Source organism: Aotus nancymaae, unplaced genomic scaffold, assembly GCF_030222135.1.
Source record: "Aotus nancymaae isolate 86718 unplaced genomic scaffold, 86718_ANA_hifiasm-v0.15.2.pri h1tg000057l, whole genome shotgun sequence".
Classification (NCBI taxonomy): Eukaryota; Metazoa; Chordata; class Mammalia; order Primates; family Aotidae; genus Aotus; species Aotus nancymaae.
The window spans coordinates 54,212,525-54,227,622 of NW_026988471.1; the positions used below are offsets into that span (position 1 = coordinate 54,212,525).

The window sequence follows — 15,098 nt, forward strand, 5'->3', positions numbered from 1 at the left end:
GAGACCCCATTTCTTAAAAAAAAAAAAACAAAAAAAAACACAGCCAGGCATGGTGGCACATGCCTGTAGTTCCAGCTACTTGGGAGCCTGAAATGGGAAGATCACTTGAATCCTGGAGGTTGAGGTTGCAGTGAGAGTCATGATCACACCACTGCACTCCTGCCTAAGTGACAAAATAAGACTCTGTCTCAAAAAAAAGGTCCTTGGTTCTGCTCCATTCCTACTGTCAATTTTAGTAATCAGCAATAACTACCAAGCAATAACCAGCAATAAAAACCAAATTTTATGCTGTTGCTATGTTATCTAAATTTATGCAACATTCACCAACGCAGGACATTTTTTAAAGCAAATATAGTACATAAAGGCTGTAAATAAGAGCTGTGTTTCTAACTCAGGATCTAATAACCAAATTAGAAGACTGCAAACACCATATTCAATTAATATTTATTCAACTATCAAGTAAACACCTGTACATTACACAGCATGAAATTTTAATAACATATATTATGTAAGATTATAACTCCTAAGCAGTCAGCTCTAAAAGCCAATATTCTATGGGATATATAATTTCTGTTATATGTATGTAAAAAAAATTACTAGTAATCATATTATTTATTTGTTTACAACCTCATTCCACAAAGAAGTGAGATAGTTTAAAATAACACTGTAATAATTCATCCAAAAATGGCTGAAATGAAAAATCAACACAGTATAATAGATTCTGAAGTCCAACCAGGGTTGAATCTCAGTTCTTTGGCCTACTAGCAATATGACCTAAATTTAAACTTAGAAGGGTCATCCTGGTTTGCCTGAGACAGTCCCAGTTTACACATGCCATTCCACCATAATTATTATATGTACTTAAAACAGAAATGGGATTTCATTGTGTTGCCCAAACTGGTCTCAAACTCCCGGACTCAAGTGATCCTCCCAACTTAACCTCTCAAAGTGCTGGGATTACAGGCATGAGCCACCATGCCCAGCCCACTATAATTATTAACAGTACCTTCTTTGACTTTCACAAGTGTCCTAATTTGGATAATAACTTAAATACTACCCTACCCAAACTCCTTACCTGAAAAAAGATATTATGAGAAAATCTACATAAGGCATAATATCTGACACAAAGCATTCAACAAATCATAGCTATCATTATAGTCATTGATCAAAGAGCAATATAATAATAACCAAGACTCCTAAAACACTTTTCATAAATTGTGCCTCCTTTTTCACTTTTTCTTTTAAATAAATTCTGCCTCCTCCCTTCCTTTCTCTTCTTCCTTCCCTTCTCCTAAAACATACACAAGTACAACATAAATCATAAGGATGTTTTGGGAGAGGTTTCTAATGGTATCTGTGGAAAAAAACTCAAAAACTTAGGGTCATGATAAGCCTCAGAATAAGGAAAAGAGTAATTAAATATTTTAAATGATATGACTATGATAATATAACTAAATTCTGAAATAAAGTAAGTGCTTTTCTTCAATGTAATCTTGTTAGGAGGTTATATAGTTACTGAAAATTTTCTAACAAGGACTTGGAAAACAAATGGTCCATCCGTAAGTCTTTCAGAAGCTAGAACCTAATAAAAATATATAAAGAGGTTGTTAAAGTGAAAATATGAGAAAGTATTTTAACTTACCTGAACTGCACAGCCCAATAAAAGTAAAAGAAGTTTTTTAACTTCTTCTGTGCCTTGTTCTAAAATAGAAACAATTTATTAAGGACAACATTTTGCTGTATTTTCAACTCTCTTATATTTGGAGAATCACTTCCAGAGGTATTTATGCATAGTAACTTGACTGAAGGATTCAGTCTAAGCACATACAGTGGAGAATTCAAAACACCAGCTCTATGCATGTACAAGGTGGTAACAGCAGAAGAAATGGGCAAGGATATCATATCAATTTTGAAGGGCTAGTGGATAAAGAGGTTTCAAGGCTCTGTGCAATAAGTATGCTAACTATGAATCTACTCCTTTTCCATAAATGATTGTACTATACCAGACTGACAAATCAAGAACCTACCAAATCAGGTTGATATAGGGACATGCCACAAATGCAGCCAAAATGGCTTCTTATAGGTCTGGCTCCTCTTAGGCCTATTAGCATTTTCTTACTTAGAACACAGATCTTATGATTCATCTTCCTATCAAATTTAAATCATTTTCCACTGCGCATGTTCATGAAGATCAGAATCTTAAATGTTTGTTACAGTGAGGCTGTTCAAATAAATGTATATAACAAGCCAGGTAAAAGCTAACACTCTATAACATAGATGGAGAGAATATTCCCTATCCAAAAGCATTCAATTAAGATTTTCTTAAAATATTCAGCTGGAAAAAAAATCACTTCTTTGGGCTAGGTTTTTACCACTAGGCAAATCTGTCTATGAAAAAGTCCCAATCTTCTTATCAGACATTTCCTTCTACTCTCGATGAAACAACCTACTTTCTAGCCACACTGAGCCACATTAATCACCATTCCTCTCAAGTATGCATATATACATACTCCTCTGCCTTGACTAATACTCCCTCTGCCTGTCCTCCTTCCCCAACCTCCTCATCCCCCTAGTGAACTGCTTGCTAATCACAATCCTAGGCATAGTTCTTATCATCTCTGTGTAGTCTTCCCTGACCCAATCACCAATGGTCTCTAACCCTCACTTATATGCCAACTTTAAGAATAATTAATGGCTCCATATTTTATATGCCAGAACATCTGGTACATATTTCTACTTCATGCTAACTTTTACATGATTTCTACATAATCTGTGTATCCCTCACCAAACCAGAAGAGCCTTCAGAACACAGACTATTTCCACTCCTGGTCCCTGTAACTTGGTAGGTACTCACCAAGTGCATGCAGGATGGAAAACAACTCCATCCTATATGATATTTTTTTTTCCATTTTTAAATTTATATAATCAAATCCCAGGGTATCTCTAAAAACTATCTAAGCTCTTAATTCAACTCATCTAATTAATAGTTTCCTCTATAAAAATAGCTACTTGATTTAAGTCTTAATTTGGTTTTGTTTTGACTGAGGGGGGTATGAGCTGAAGAAAGCACACTTAGTTTGGATAACCTGTAAGGATAAGTCCACTGATGAAACTGTTAGGTAGCTGTTAATTTCCCCCAACTGTTCAAAAATTACAATTCTAAAATATCACATTTAAAATCTGGTAAAGGGCAGAACATTTTGAAGCAAAAATTTAAATGATCTAAGAAACTGCCTCGGCTGGGCGTGGTGGCTCAGACCTGCAATTCTAGTACTTTGGGAGGCCAAGGCGGGCAGATCATGAGGTCAGGAGATCGAGACCATCCTAGCCAACATGGTGAAACCCCGTCTCTATTAAAAATACAAAAATTAGGCAGGTATGGTGGCACATGCCTGTAGTCCCAGCTACTCAGGAGGCTGAGGCAGGGGAATTGCTGGAACCTGGGAGAGGAAGACTGCAGTGAGTAGAGATCATGCCACTGCACTCCAGCCTGGGCGACAGAGCGAGACTCTTGTCTCAAAAAAAAAAAAAAAAGAAAGAAAGAAAAAGAAGGAAACTACTTCTTTTCTTTCCATTCAGAAGAAGTTTAATATAAACTTCAAAACATATCAGACCGGGTGTGGTGGCTCATGCCTGTAATCCCAGCACTTTGAGAGTCCGAGGCAGGAACATCACCTGAGGTCAGGAGTTTGAGACCAGCCTGGCCAACATGGTAAAAACCTGTCTCTACTAAAAATACAGAAATTAGCTGGGTGTGGTGGCTATGCCTGCAGTTCCAGCTACTCGGTAGGCTGAGGCAGGAGAATCACTTGAACCTAGGAGGCAGAGGTTGCAGTGAGCCGAGATGCTGCCATTGCACTATAGCCTGGGCAACAAGAGCAAAACTGCATCTCCAAAATAAATAAGTAAATAAAATATACCAATCAGAAAAACTTCAGACTCAAACAATTTTGGCAATGTTAGATACTATATAAATAGAAATCCGGAAATTATTTCAAAATCATGTCTTTTCTAAGGTAATATTCCTTTAAGTTTATAACTATATCATCTTCTATACTTCTCTATGATGAGACACTAAAAATCATCACAGAAAAGTATCTGTTTGGTATAGTAGAAAAAACACTGAATTTAATGTAAAATTTATGTCTGGTCTTACCTACAACTTAAAAATATCCTAAGCTTGTCTCTTTCTATAAAATGGAACATGACCTCCAACTTCTACAGTTGTAAAAAAAATCTAGTGAGTTAATGTAAACAAGCAAGCTCGTAGTAAAAAATAAACACCACAGTATTACACAAAGATTAGACGTTACTATCACATTGTTAATTTTAATACTTACCAGAAAAGGGATTTTTGCCAATGATTAAGACATTTGGCAATGACATCATGATTAATTGCTGCAAAGTCTCCTGTGAAAAGATATCCAATACTTGTTACATGGATAATGCTAACTAGGTAATTATTCATCAAGCTGTAACTTATGATTTGTACATTCTTCTGTAGGTGTGCTATATTGCAATTAAAACAAACATATATGAAAAAAGTTATATATGGTCTTAAATTATAATACCAGATAGGCTTAAGTTAATAATACATCAGGCTGGGTGCAGTAGTTCACACCTGTAATCCTAACACTTTGAAAGGCCAGGGTAGGAGGATCACTTGAGACCAGCCTGGGCAACATAGTGAGACCTTTTTCTCTACACACACACAAACAATAATAAAGTTTTAAAAATATCAGATGTCTCCAAATTAAAGCATCCAAGTCAAAATGGCCTAATATTTATTATTTGGAAATCTGAAGTTTTAGGTGCTAGAAATATAAGAAACATCCTCAATAAAAGATCAAGCAAAATTAAAAAACATTCCTCAATAAAAGTTGGAACATGTGTGCTTTTTGTTCTTGTTAGTTCTTGCTGAGGAAACTAAAAATATATCATACAAATTTATGAGTACTGTCACTGTACACATATATATACACACACATATATACATATACATACACACGCACACACACATATATATATATATGGTTTTTAAAAATTTTCTTGAGATGGAGTCTCACTCTGTCACCCAAGCTGGAGTGAAGTGGTATGATCTCAACTCACTGCAACCTCTGCCTCCCAGATTCAAGCCATTCTCCTGCCTCAGCCTCCTGAGTAACTGTGACCACAGGTGTCTACCACTACACCTGGCTAAATTTTGTATTTTTAGTAGATACGGGTTTCACCATGTTGCCCAGGCTGGTCTTGAACTCCTGACCTCAAGTGATCCACCCACCTCGACCTCCCAAAGTGTTGGGATTACAGGCATGAGCCACTGCACCTGGCCATATTTTTAATATAATGAGAGAGCTACATTTTTTAAATGTCAATTGATATTAAAATTAAAAAACCTAATTGCTTTATTAAAAATGCTGTCTAATGATCATTTCATGAAAGTCAGTTTCTCCTCAGTGAACCATTATTTCTCTCTTCTATAATAGATGTTTAACTTCTGTAAAAGTTTAGTGGTAAAAATGTATGTAGATTCTGAAGGTATAAGGTGATTCAGAAAGAACGGAATGCTTTCAAATTCTTCAATTTAGGTAATACATAAAGTATGCACCTTCTGTTTATACCATGTCTTCCCTGAAGAAATGAAGAAATACATTGTGTCTGTCATTACAACCACTGACACTGATAAGATGAAAAGGGTCTGGGATGAATTAGACTACAGGATAGATAGGTGCCATGTGATAATTACTGAATCTTTGCAATATTAAGGAATAACTATGACAGATTCTTTATAAATTGACATGTTCAGATACAACCAGTTACTGAGGAATAAGTTTTTGAAAGTATTCAACTCTTTTTGAATCCTTTATTTAACTTGGTACTATGATAATAAAGCAAATAACCTTGAAAAATAACTGAAAAATTAACTTGTACTGCTTTTTTAAAATTTCTAATTCTAGATCCACTAAGAGCACTTACCGATGGTCAGTGGGTGGCATGACACCAGATGCTAATTAGAATTCATCTCTTATCTATAATTCTTTATAGATACATCCAAGAAAGTTTCAAAAATTTCCTTGGTGTATTAGCTGTTTAAAAAACTATTGCCAAAACATGACTGCATTTAAAGAAAAGTACTTACTTGATATATGTGTCATGTCAGAATAACAAACATCAAAAATTGCTAAAATCACTTACTCCATGAATGATATGGAGTTTGGATATTTAATGAATTAGTGTTCCAGTTAAAAGCAAGTTATCTTAAGAGAGAATATGCTATAGCTATGTGTGTAACAGCTAAATGGACTTAAAGGAATAAATTTCCATTTCAATTTTTTTTGAGACAGAGTCTCGCTCTGTCACCCAGGCTGGAGTGTAGTGGCTCGATATCAACTCACTGTAATCTCTGCCTCCCAGGTGCAAGCAATTCTCTGCCTCAGCCTCCCAAGTAGCTGGGATTACAGGCGCCCACCACCATGCCCAGCTAATTTTTTTTGGTATTTTTAGTAGAGACAGGGTTTCACCAACTTAGCCAGGTGAGTCTTGAACTCTTAACCTTGTGATCCACCCACCTCAGCCTCCCAAAGTGCTGGGATTACAAGCATGAGCCACTGTGCCTGGCCACTTCATTTGAATTTTTAGTTTCCTTGCCTTGAAGCAAAATTATAAGGACTGCCATTGCAGCTTTTTTTTTTTTTTTTTTTTTTGAGATAGGGTCTTATTCTAGTCACCCAGGCGGGAGGGCATTGGTACAATCACAGCTCACTGCAGCCTCAACCTCCCAGGCTCAAGTGATCCACCTGCCTCATTTGTTTTTATTTTTTATTTTTTGCAGAGACAAGGTCTCACTATGTTGCCCAAGCCAGTCTTGAACTCCTGGACTCAAACAATCTCCTGCCTCTGCCTCCCAAAGTGCTGGGATTACAGGCATAGGCCACCTTGCCCAGCCAGATATATGTTTTTTTCTTTTTTGCTATGGATCAAGCAATTATTTGAAAAGGTCTGAACTGCCACTTAACTATAATGAAGTATATGTTTGATAAACTTTCTGATAATCTAATGTTATCACTTATCTCTCTCATGACCTCTCATATTACTACTTCATTGGTCTTATATTACTTATCACAATAGAAATTATTCAGTTTTTTTGCTTGCCTATTATTCCTCTACTAGTACCACAGTTCCAAGAAAATAGGGACATGGTATGCCCTATGCACCAGTGCAGCCTCAGTACCAGGTAGAATGTTTGGCATTCAAGAAATGGGAGAGGGAAAATGTGAACAACATTAGAATTTGTATTGAGCTTTTACAGATTCTAAATCATAAAAATGAAAAAAAAAGCATACTGACCTTTAAATTTACCTATCATTACTGAAAAGATAAAATGAAATAATCCTCCCCCAACAATCATTTGAGGGCATTCTGTCAATTTGCTTTTCTCCCTGGGAATCATCTTTACAAGATGACCTTGATGCCTACCAACCTACAAAAAAATTTTTTTGAAAGATACACTTTTGAATTTTAACTTATCCAAATTCACCTTCCCCTTTATGAGTCAGAAAAATCAAAATGTACTAAAATGGCCAGGCACGGTGTCTCACACCTATAATCCCAGCATTTTGTGAGGCTGAGGTGAGAGGATCATCTATGTTGAGGAGTTCGATAGCAGCCTGGCCAACATGGCGAAACCCCATCTCTACTAAAAATACAAAAAAATTAGCCAGGCGTGGCAGCGGGCGCCAGTAATCACAGCTACTCAGAAGCCAGAGGCAGAAGAATCACTTGAACCTGGGAGGCAGAGGTTGCAGGGAGTCAAGATAGTGCTACTGTACTCCAGCCTGGGTGACAGAGCGAGACTTTGTCTTTAAAAAAAAAAAAAAAAAAAACTAAAATATTTCGCCTTAAATACATCTTCTCAGGAGCATATGACATACAAAAAAAATTTAACAATTCTATACCATCTTTCCTCAAAAATCTGAATTTTCTAAGAGAAGGTAATATAAGCACTGATGAGAATTCCATTGATTTGGACACACTAACTTGCAATGTGTCATATATTAAACCAGACCCTCTCTAATATAAAGAGAATAAAAAATTATTTCAGTAAGCCAATTAACTATATATATAAAATGTCTGACCCATTTCTGAAGACAATTTAAAATATTGGTTGGTGTGAACATAATTGTGTTCAAGACTGCAGTGAGCTATGAGCTATGACTGTGTTACTGCACTCCAGCATGGGCAACAATACCAGTCCCCATCTCAAAAAATAAATAAATACAGCATAGTGACACACATATGTAGTCCCAGCTACTTGATAGCCTGAGGTAGGATGACCGCCTGAGCCCAGGAGGTCTTGGGCTACAATGAGCTGTGACTGCACCACTGCATCTTAGCCTAGGCAACAAAGTGAGACCTTGTTTCAATCAATCAATAAAAAATGAAAACAAATAAATATGTAATTTATAAATGCATAAAGAAAAACAAAATCCAGGTGGAGGCAGAGGTTGCAGTGAGCTGAGATTGCACTACTGCACTCCAGCCTGGGTGACGAAATGAGACTCTGTTTCAAAAAAGAAAAAAAAATCCAGAAGCATATATATTCGGGTGATAACAGCGGTAATTTCCTGCCACTGAAACTATATCTATATTATCTTTTTTCTAATTTTCTATACTCAACAATATTGCTTCTATATAAACTTGCTTAAATATATATATACATATTTCATATAAACTTGCTTAAATATATATATTTTTTAGACAGAGTCTCGCTCTGTTGCTCAGGCTGAAGTGTAGTTGCATGATCTCTGCTCACTGTACCTTCTACCTCCCAGATTCAAGAAATTCACGTGCCTCAGCCTCCCAAGTTGCTGGGACTACAGGCATGCACCACCATACCCAGCTCATTTCATTTTTGTATTTTTAGTAGAGGCAGGGTTTCACCATGTTGGCCAGGCTGGTTTGGAACTCCAGACCTCAACTGATCCACCCATCTTGGCCTCCCAAAGTGCTGGGATTACAGGCATGAGCCACTGCACCCGGCCAAACTTGCTTAAAATAAAGGTGGTTCAGGGTTGGTTGCACAAAAGGAAACAAATCCATGACTTGAACACAAAGAATTCCCACAAAGTCCCGCCACCACTACTATTACCATTACAAGAAACAGCAAGCAGAAAACAAAGAACAGATTCAGATCTGTACCTATTTCAGATTTTTGAATTATCAGATATGAAATCTAAAATAGAGAAAATTTAAATATCTGAAGAAATAAAGGAAAGAGTTAAGAAAATGATCAATGAACAAAATGAAAAGGCAATGTAAAAAGAACCAAATAAAACTTCCAGAAATGAAAGATATTATCAACGTGTTAAATAGAAGATTTGACACAAATAAGGAGCAAATTAGTAAACTAGAGAGTTCTGAAAACAATACTTGGAATGCAGCACAAGCTTAACAGATAAAAGTTTAATAAGCAAGAAATAGAGTAATGAAGTCTAATATATATCAATAGAAATATGTGAGCAGTAGGATAGGATTAGCAGAATAGAAAAGAGAAAATATTAGAAGAGCAAATATGAAAAGCAGCTTGCAGAGAAAAAATACAGCTTAGCTGGGCATGGTAGCTCATGCCTGTAATCCCAGGTTCAAGACCAGCCTGGGCAACGTAGTGACACTCTGTCTCTATTTTATTTATTTAATTTTTTTATTTATATCTGCCTACCTTGGCCTCCCAAAGTACTGGGATTACAGGTATGAGTCACTGCACCCAGCCTTCTATCTCTATTTTAAAAATAAACAAACAAACAAAAAAAATCTTTCAAAAACAAGAGTGAAATAAAGGCATTTTCAGACAAATATTCTCAAAGAAAAACATGCAGCTTGATCTAAAGAAACAGGGCTGGGCACAGTGGTTCACACTTGTAATCCTAGCACTTTAGGAGGCTGAGGCAGGTGGATCATACCTGCTAGGAGTTCAAGACCAGCCTGGCCAACATGGTGAAACCCAGCCTCTACTAAAAATACAAAAAAATTAGCCAGGCGTGGTAGTGGGCACCTGTAATCCCAGCTACTCAGGAGGCTGAGGCAGGAGAATTGGTGGAACCCAGGAGACGGAAGTTACAGTGAGCTGAGATCGTGCCACTGCCTCCAGTCTGGCCAACAGAGTAAGAATCCATCTTAAAATAATAATAATAAAGAAACTGTTTTTTATTTAACAGTACTTCTCAATATTTAATTTGTAAAGAAAAAGCCCTAAAATACAAGACAAGAAGAGCTTAAAAGTCACAAAAGGGAATGACCAGGATTAAAACATTCTAAAGTCATAGCACTATTCCATAAAAGGGTAAAGATATTAATTTTGGCCTTTCCTATGTTTAGGTATAAAATATATAATTTCAAAAGTCACCTCTGTAAAAATAGGAAGAGTGAAAAAGTTTTAAGCCAGTAGAAAGGAAAAATATGTAGAAATAATTATTGATAGACCAGGCACGGTGGCTCATGCCTATAATCCCAGCACTTTGGGAGGCTAAGGGAGGTGTATCACCTGAGGTCAGGAATTTGAGACCAGCCTGGCCAACACGGTGAAAACCCATCTGTACTGAAAACATAAAAATTAGCTGGACGTGGTGGTGCGTGCATATAGTCCCAGCTACCTAGGAGTCTGAGGAAGGAGAATCACTTGAACCCAGGAGGTGAAGGTTGCAGTGAGATGAGATCACACTATTGCAATCCAGCCTGGGTGACAGAGTGAGGCTCCATCTCAAAAAAAGAAAAAGGAAGAAAAAATAGGAAAAGAAACAATTACTGATAAATAATCAAATTCTTCAGGAAGATTTAACAAGTTTTTTGAGGGGAGGGGTGGGACGGAGTCCTGCGCTGTCGCCAGGCTGGAGTACAGAGGTGCAATCTTAGCTCACTGCAATCTCTTCCTCCCAGGTTCAAGCGATTCACCTGCCTCAGCCTCCTGAGTAGCTGGGGCTATAGGCATGTGTCACCACGCCCAGCTAATTTTTGTATTTTTAGTAGAGACAGGGTTTCACCATGTTGGCCAGGATGGTCTCAATCTCCTGACCTTGTGATATGCTTGCCTTGGCCTCCCAAAGTGCTGGGATTACAGGCAATTTTAATTCATTTGCACCTAGTAACAGTTTCAAAGTCTATAAAATAAAATTTGATACATTCATCATTATATGGCATAGTTCAACTTCTCTTTCTCAGTAACTAATGGCTCAAAAGAAAAATCAATAAGGCTATAAAAGATTTGAACAATACAATTAACAAACAAGGTTGCTATCACTCTGAACCCAAACAATTGGAAAATACGTATCTTTTTCAAGCACACACAGAACTTTAAAGAAAACTGACAACAACATACTAGACCAAGCTAAGTAATTCTTAACAAATATCAAAGAATCAGTATAATACAAACCACATTCTTTGACCAAAAGAAAACCACCAAAAGGTTACCTGAAAAATACCATGTTCAAAAATGTAAAAGCATACTTCTAAGTAACTTATAAGTGAAATAAATCATAGCAGAAATAAGAAAATGCACAGGAATAATCGTCTTTTAAAACACATCATACCAAAATTTATGCAATGCAGATATAGCAATTCTTAGAGGTATACTGAAAGCCTCAACAATGTTCATATTTAAAAACTAAAATATGCATCCAATTTAGATATTTTCAAAACAATGGAAATATACTTTTCAAAGGCACAATTCAAGAAAGCTAACAACAAAATATTACACTATGCAAGTTCTCAGGAAACTGATTTTTAAAACAGATAAAATACAGTAATAATTTATAATATTAGAAAATTATTAAGTGCTTACTTAAGCCCTTAACATTCATAAGAAATAAACTATCTTATTTGCTACTCTAACGTTAGCAAATAGACCAGAATCTGGCATACAATAAACACTTAAATATTTGTTAGATGATTGATACTAAATAATACAAAAATGTAAGTAGTATTAAAACCCCAGATTTTTAAAAGGGGCACTTACCTGGTAGTAAAATTTTATCTGTCTCACCAAAATGGATAGATTATGCATTCTAAGGGAGGCATCATTATTGACTTTTTTGTTTACTCTCTGACTCTCCAATTTAGGATTACTGTAAGAAATAAAAAAATACTTTAAAATTACATAAAACACTATTATCAACCTATACATAACCAAAATTAATCATACAATACTTTTTTACTCAAATAAATTGTGTGCTCATCTCCATTAAGAGAGATGGCCCAAAAGGGCAGATGATTACGTTGACATGTATCCCATGCTTCTAATTAATATAAATGCAACTGATACTCCTAAAGCAAGAACAAAATTAATTTCAAACGTAAGTCAGGTATTGCCTTTCATTCTCATTTAGCCACTCCACATTCCTGGGATGAATAACTTCCTATTTCCTTTGAATATACAGTTCTATCACACAAAATAAATCCATTTAAAATATGGGCTAATAATCAATAAATGTTATTTCTCCTCACTGGGTAGTAGGGATTATATTTGAAAAGGCAATGTCCCAGAGAAATTCAAAAATAAAGTAGATGACACAGGTTAGTATTTTTATCTTGGGTAAAGTTATAGATTCAATGAACGCTAAGGGCTCAATAATCCTGAGGCAGCAGAAAATGCAGAAGAAAAATAGTCAAGCCATCCCTGGTTAAGAATGGGAAATTGTGGCACCTCCACACAAGGATGGAGAAAAGTCAAGAAACTGACACCCATCCAAAATACATACTAAATAGCAACACCTCATTCTTTAATCTGTTTTCTTTTTACACAGTCCATTATACTTCTAATCCCTTCAGTTCCTTCCCTAAACAGATTAGACTCTATGGTGCTTTATTTCAGCAATTCTCAAACTTTTAAGTCTCAAGACCCCTTTTAATTAAGTTATCAATCTTAACTGGTAACTCCAAACAATTTTTGATTTTGTGGGCTATATTTAATATTTACTGTGTTAGAAATAAAGATGGAGGTAGGGCATGGTGGCTCATGCCTGTAATCCTAGAACTTTGGGAGGGTGAAGTGGGTGGATCACCTGAGGTCAAGAGTTCAAGACCATCCTGGCCAACATGATGAAACCCCGTCTCTACTAAAAATACAAAAATTAGCTGGGTGTGGTGGCAGGCGCCTGTAGTCCCTGCCACAGCTACTTGGGAGGCTGAGCCAGGAGAAACGCTAAACCCAGGAGGCGGAGGTTGCAGTCAGCCAAGATCGAACCACTGCACTCCAGCCTGGGGTACAGAGCGAGAATCCGTCTCAAAAAAAAAAAAAAAGAAAGAAAGAAAATTTCATTTATTTATTTATTAACTCACTGTAACAAAATAATGAAACCATTAAAGGCTAACAAAAAACAGACAAAAAGAACTTAGAAAACTGAGTGATTTTTTTTTTTTTTTTTTTTTTTTGAGATGGAGTTTCGCTCTTGTTACCCAGGCTGGAGTGCAATGGCGCGGTCTCGGCTCACCACAACCTCCGCCTCCTGGGTTCAGGCAATTCTCCTGCCTCAGCCTCCTGGGTAGCCGGGATTACAGGCACGCGCCACCATGCCCAGCTAATTTTTTGTATTTTTAGTAGAGACGGGGTTTCACCATGTTGACTGGGATGGTCTCGATCTCTTGACCTCGTGATCCACCCGCCTCAGCCTCCCAAAGTGCTGGGATTACAGGCGTGAGCCACCGCGCCCAGCAAGTGATTGTTTTACTATTTCTGCATATCTCTTTAATGTGTAGTTTAACTTTTACAAAACAGATTCTTAACTTTGCTTCTGCATTTAATCCATTGTTTAGTATTTTGGTTCAAGTATATGAAGACATTTCATCCTCACATGTAGTTAGTAGTGGGAAGACCCTATGGACCCTCAAAAGGATCTTCCATTCATACTGAGAACCACTGCAACTATTTGTTTGCCACCACTCCCAATATCTTGATCTTTTGTCCTTTGACCACACCCCCACATTCTTAATCCCCAACCTTGGATCAATTCAACCATTTACACTGAGATTGCTCAAGGGACTAGTTGAGAAAATAATGCAATCAAACTAAGCTATTAATAAGTAGGAAGAAGTAGCTATTACAAAAAGGAGGAAGATGCCTTCCTGCCATAAAAAAAAACTAGAAAACTGGACAAAGCATGAAAAAACTGTTTTCTGACTTTGAACAGCAGGTAATGCAAGACCAGATTCTCTCTAGTACGGCAGTGAGGTGCTTTCCAGAATGAGGTACAGGAAAATGGGTAGCCCAAGTCTTGTTGAACTTGAGGAGATAATGCTGGAGTTCATGGATGCTGAACTGACTGACACATTCAGAAAAGAATATCAGAGAAAAGGAAGCTACACTAACAAAGAGCTCCAAAAATCTGCCTTTAGGGATTTTGCCTTTGGCTTTGCACAGGCATGGATGTGGTGGCTCATGCCTGTAATCCCAGCACTTTGGGAAGCTAAGGCAGGAGAGGCCAAGAATTCAAGACAAGCCTGGGCAATATGGTGAGACCCTATCTCGAAAACAAAACAAAAAACCAGCAAGATTGTGGCTGAATATTAAATTGTGCATGTATACCCTAAAACTCCACAAGACTAAGCAGAGATCAAATACAAGAAAGCTGTAAGCTAAACAATTCTTAAAGCTCACAATGTACAGAGACAAATTTGAGTTCTGGCAAGCAGAGTGGAATAGAGACCTTAATGAACATCCAGAACACACAGCAGAGACTGCAGAAGAGTCATGGGTCTTAGGAGGACTAAATCAGTAGCTGAGTAAAAGCTATTCAAGAACCCCACCACCAACAAAACAAGCCTTGAAAGGATCACACTGATTGCAAGTAACTTGACAAACCGCCAAAACAAAGTTTGTCGCTCTAAAAGGACAAGGTCCAGACACTCCAAAATGTAATCATTATAATGTCCTCCATACAATAAAAAATTAATAGACTCAAAAGATCAGAAAAATGTGATCCATAACCAGGAAAGAAAATGGAAACAGTAAACAGAAACAGACCCAGAAAAGAAAAAGATCATGGAAATAACAGACAAGGACTTTAAAACAGCTATTATAAACCTACTAAAAGATTTAAAGAAAAACATGA

At 36.8% G+C, this 15,098-nt stretch overlaps 1 protein-coding gene across 8 annotated transcripts in view; it reads right to left on the reverse strand.

Annotated features, from left to right (window-relative positions):
* The window catches only part of CCDC88A (coiled-coil domain containing 88A), a 123,801-nt gene that overhangs the window by 83,948 nt on the left and 24,755 nt on the right, over positions 1-15,098 (reverse strand). For all 8 annotated transcript variants that reach the window (XM_064364115.1, XM_064364110.1, XM_064364112.1 and 5 more), the window contains exons 3-5: positions 12,008-12,116; positions 4,341-4,410; positions 1,643-1,701 (exon numbers count right to left, since the gene is read on the reverse strand). In XM_064364115.1, the coding sequence (XP_064220185.1) occupies positions 1,643-1,701; positions 4,341-4,410; positions 12,008-12,116 (238 nt within the window). The remainder of the gene's footprint in view (positions 1-1,642; positions 1,702-4,340; positions 4,411-12,007; positions 12,117-15,098) is intronic.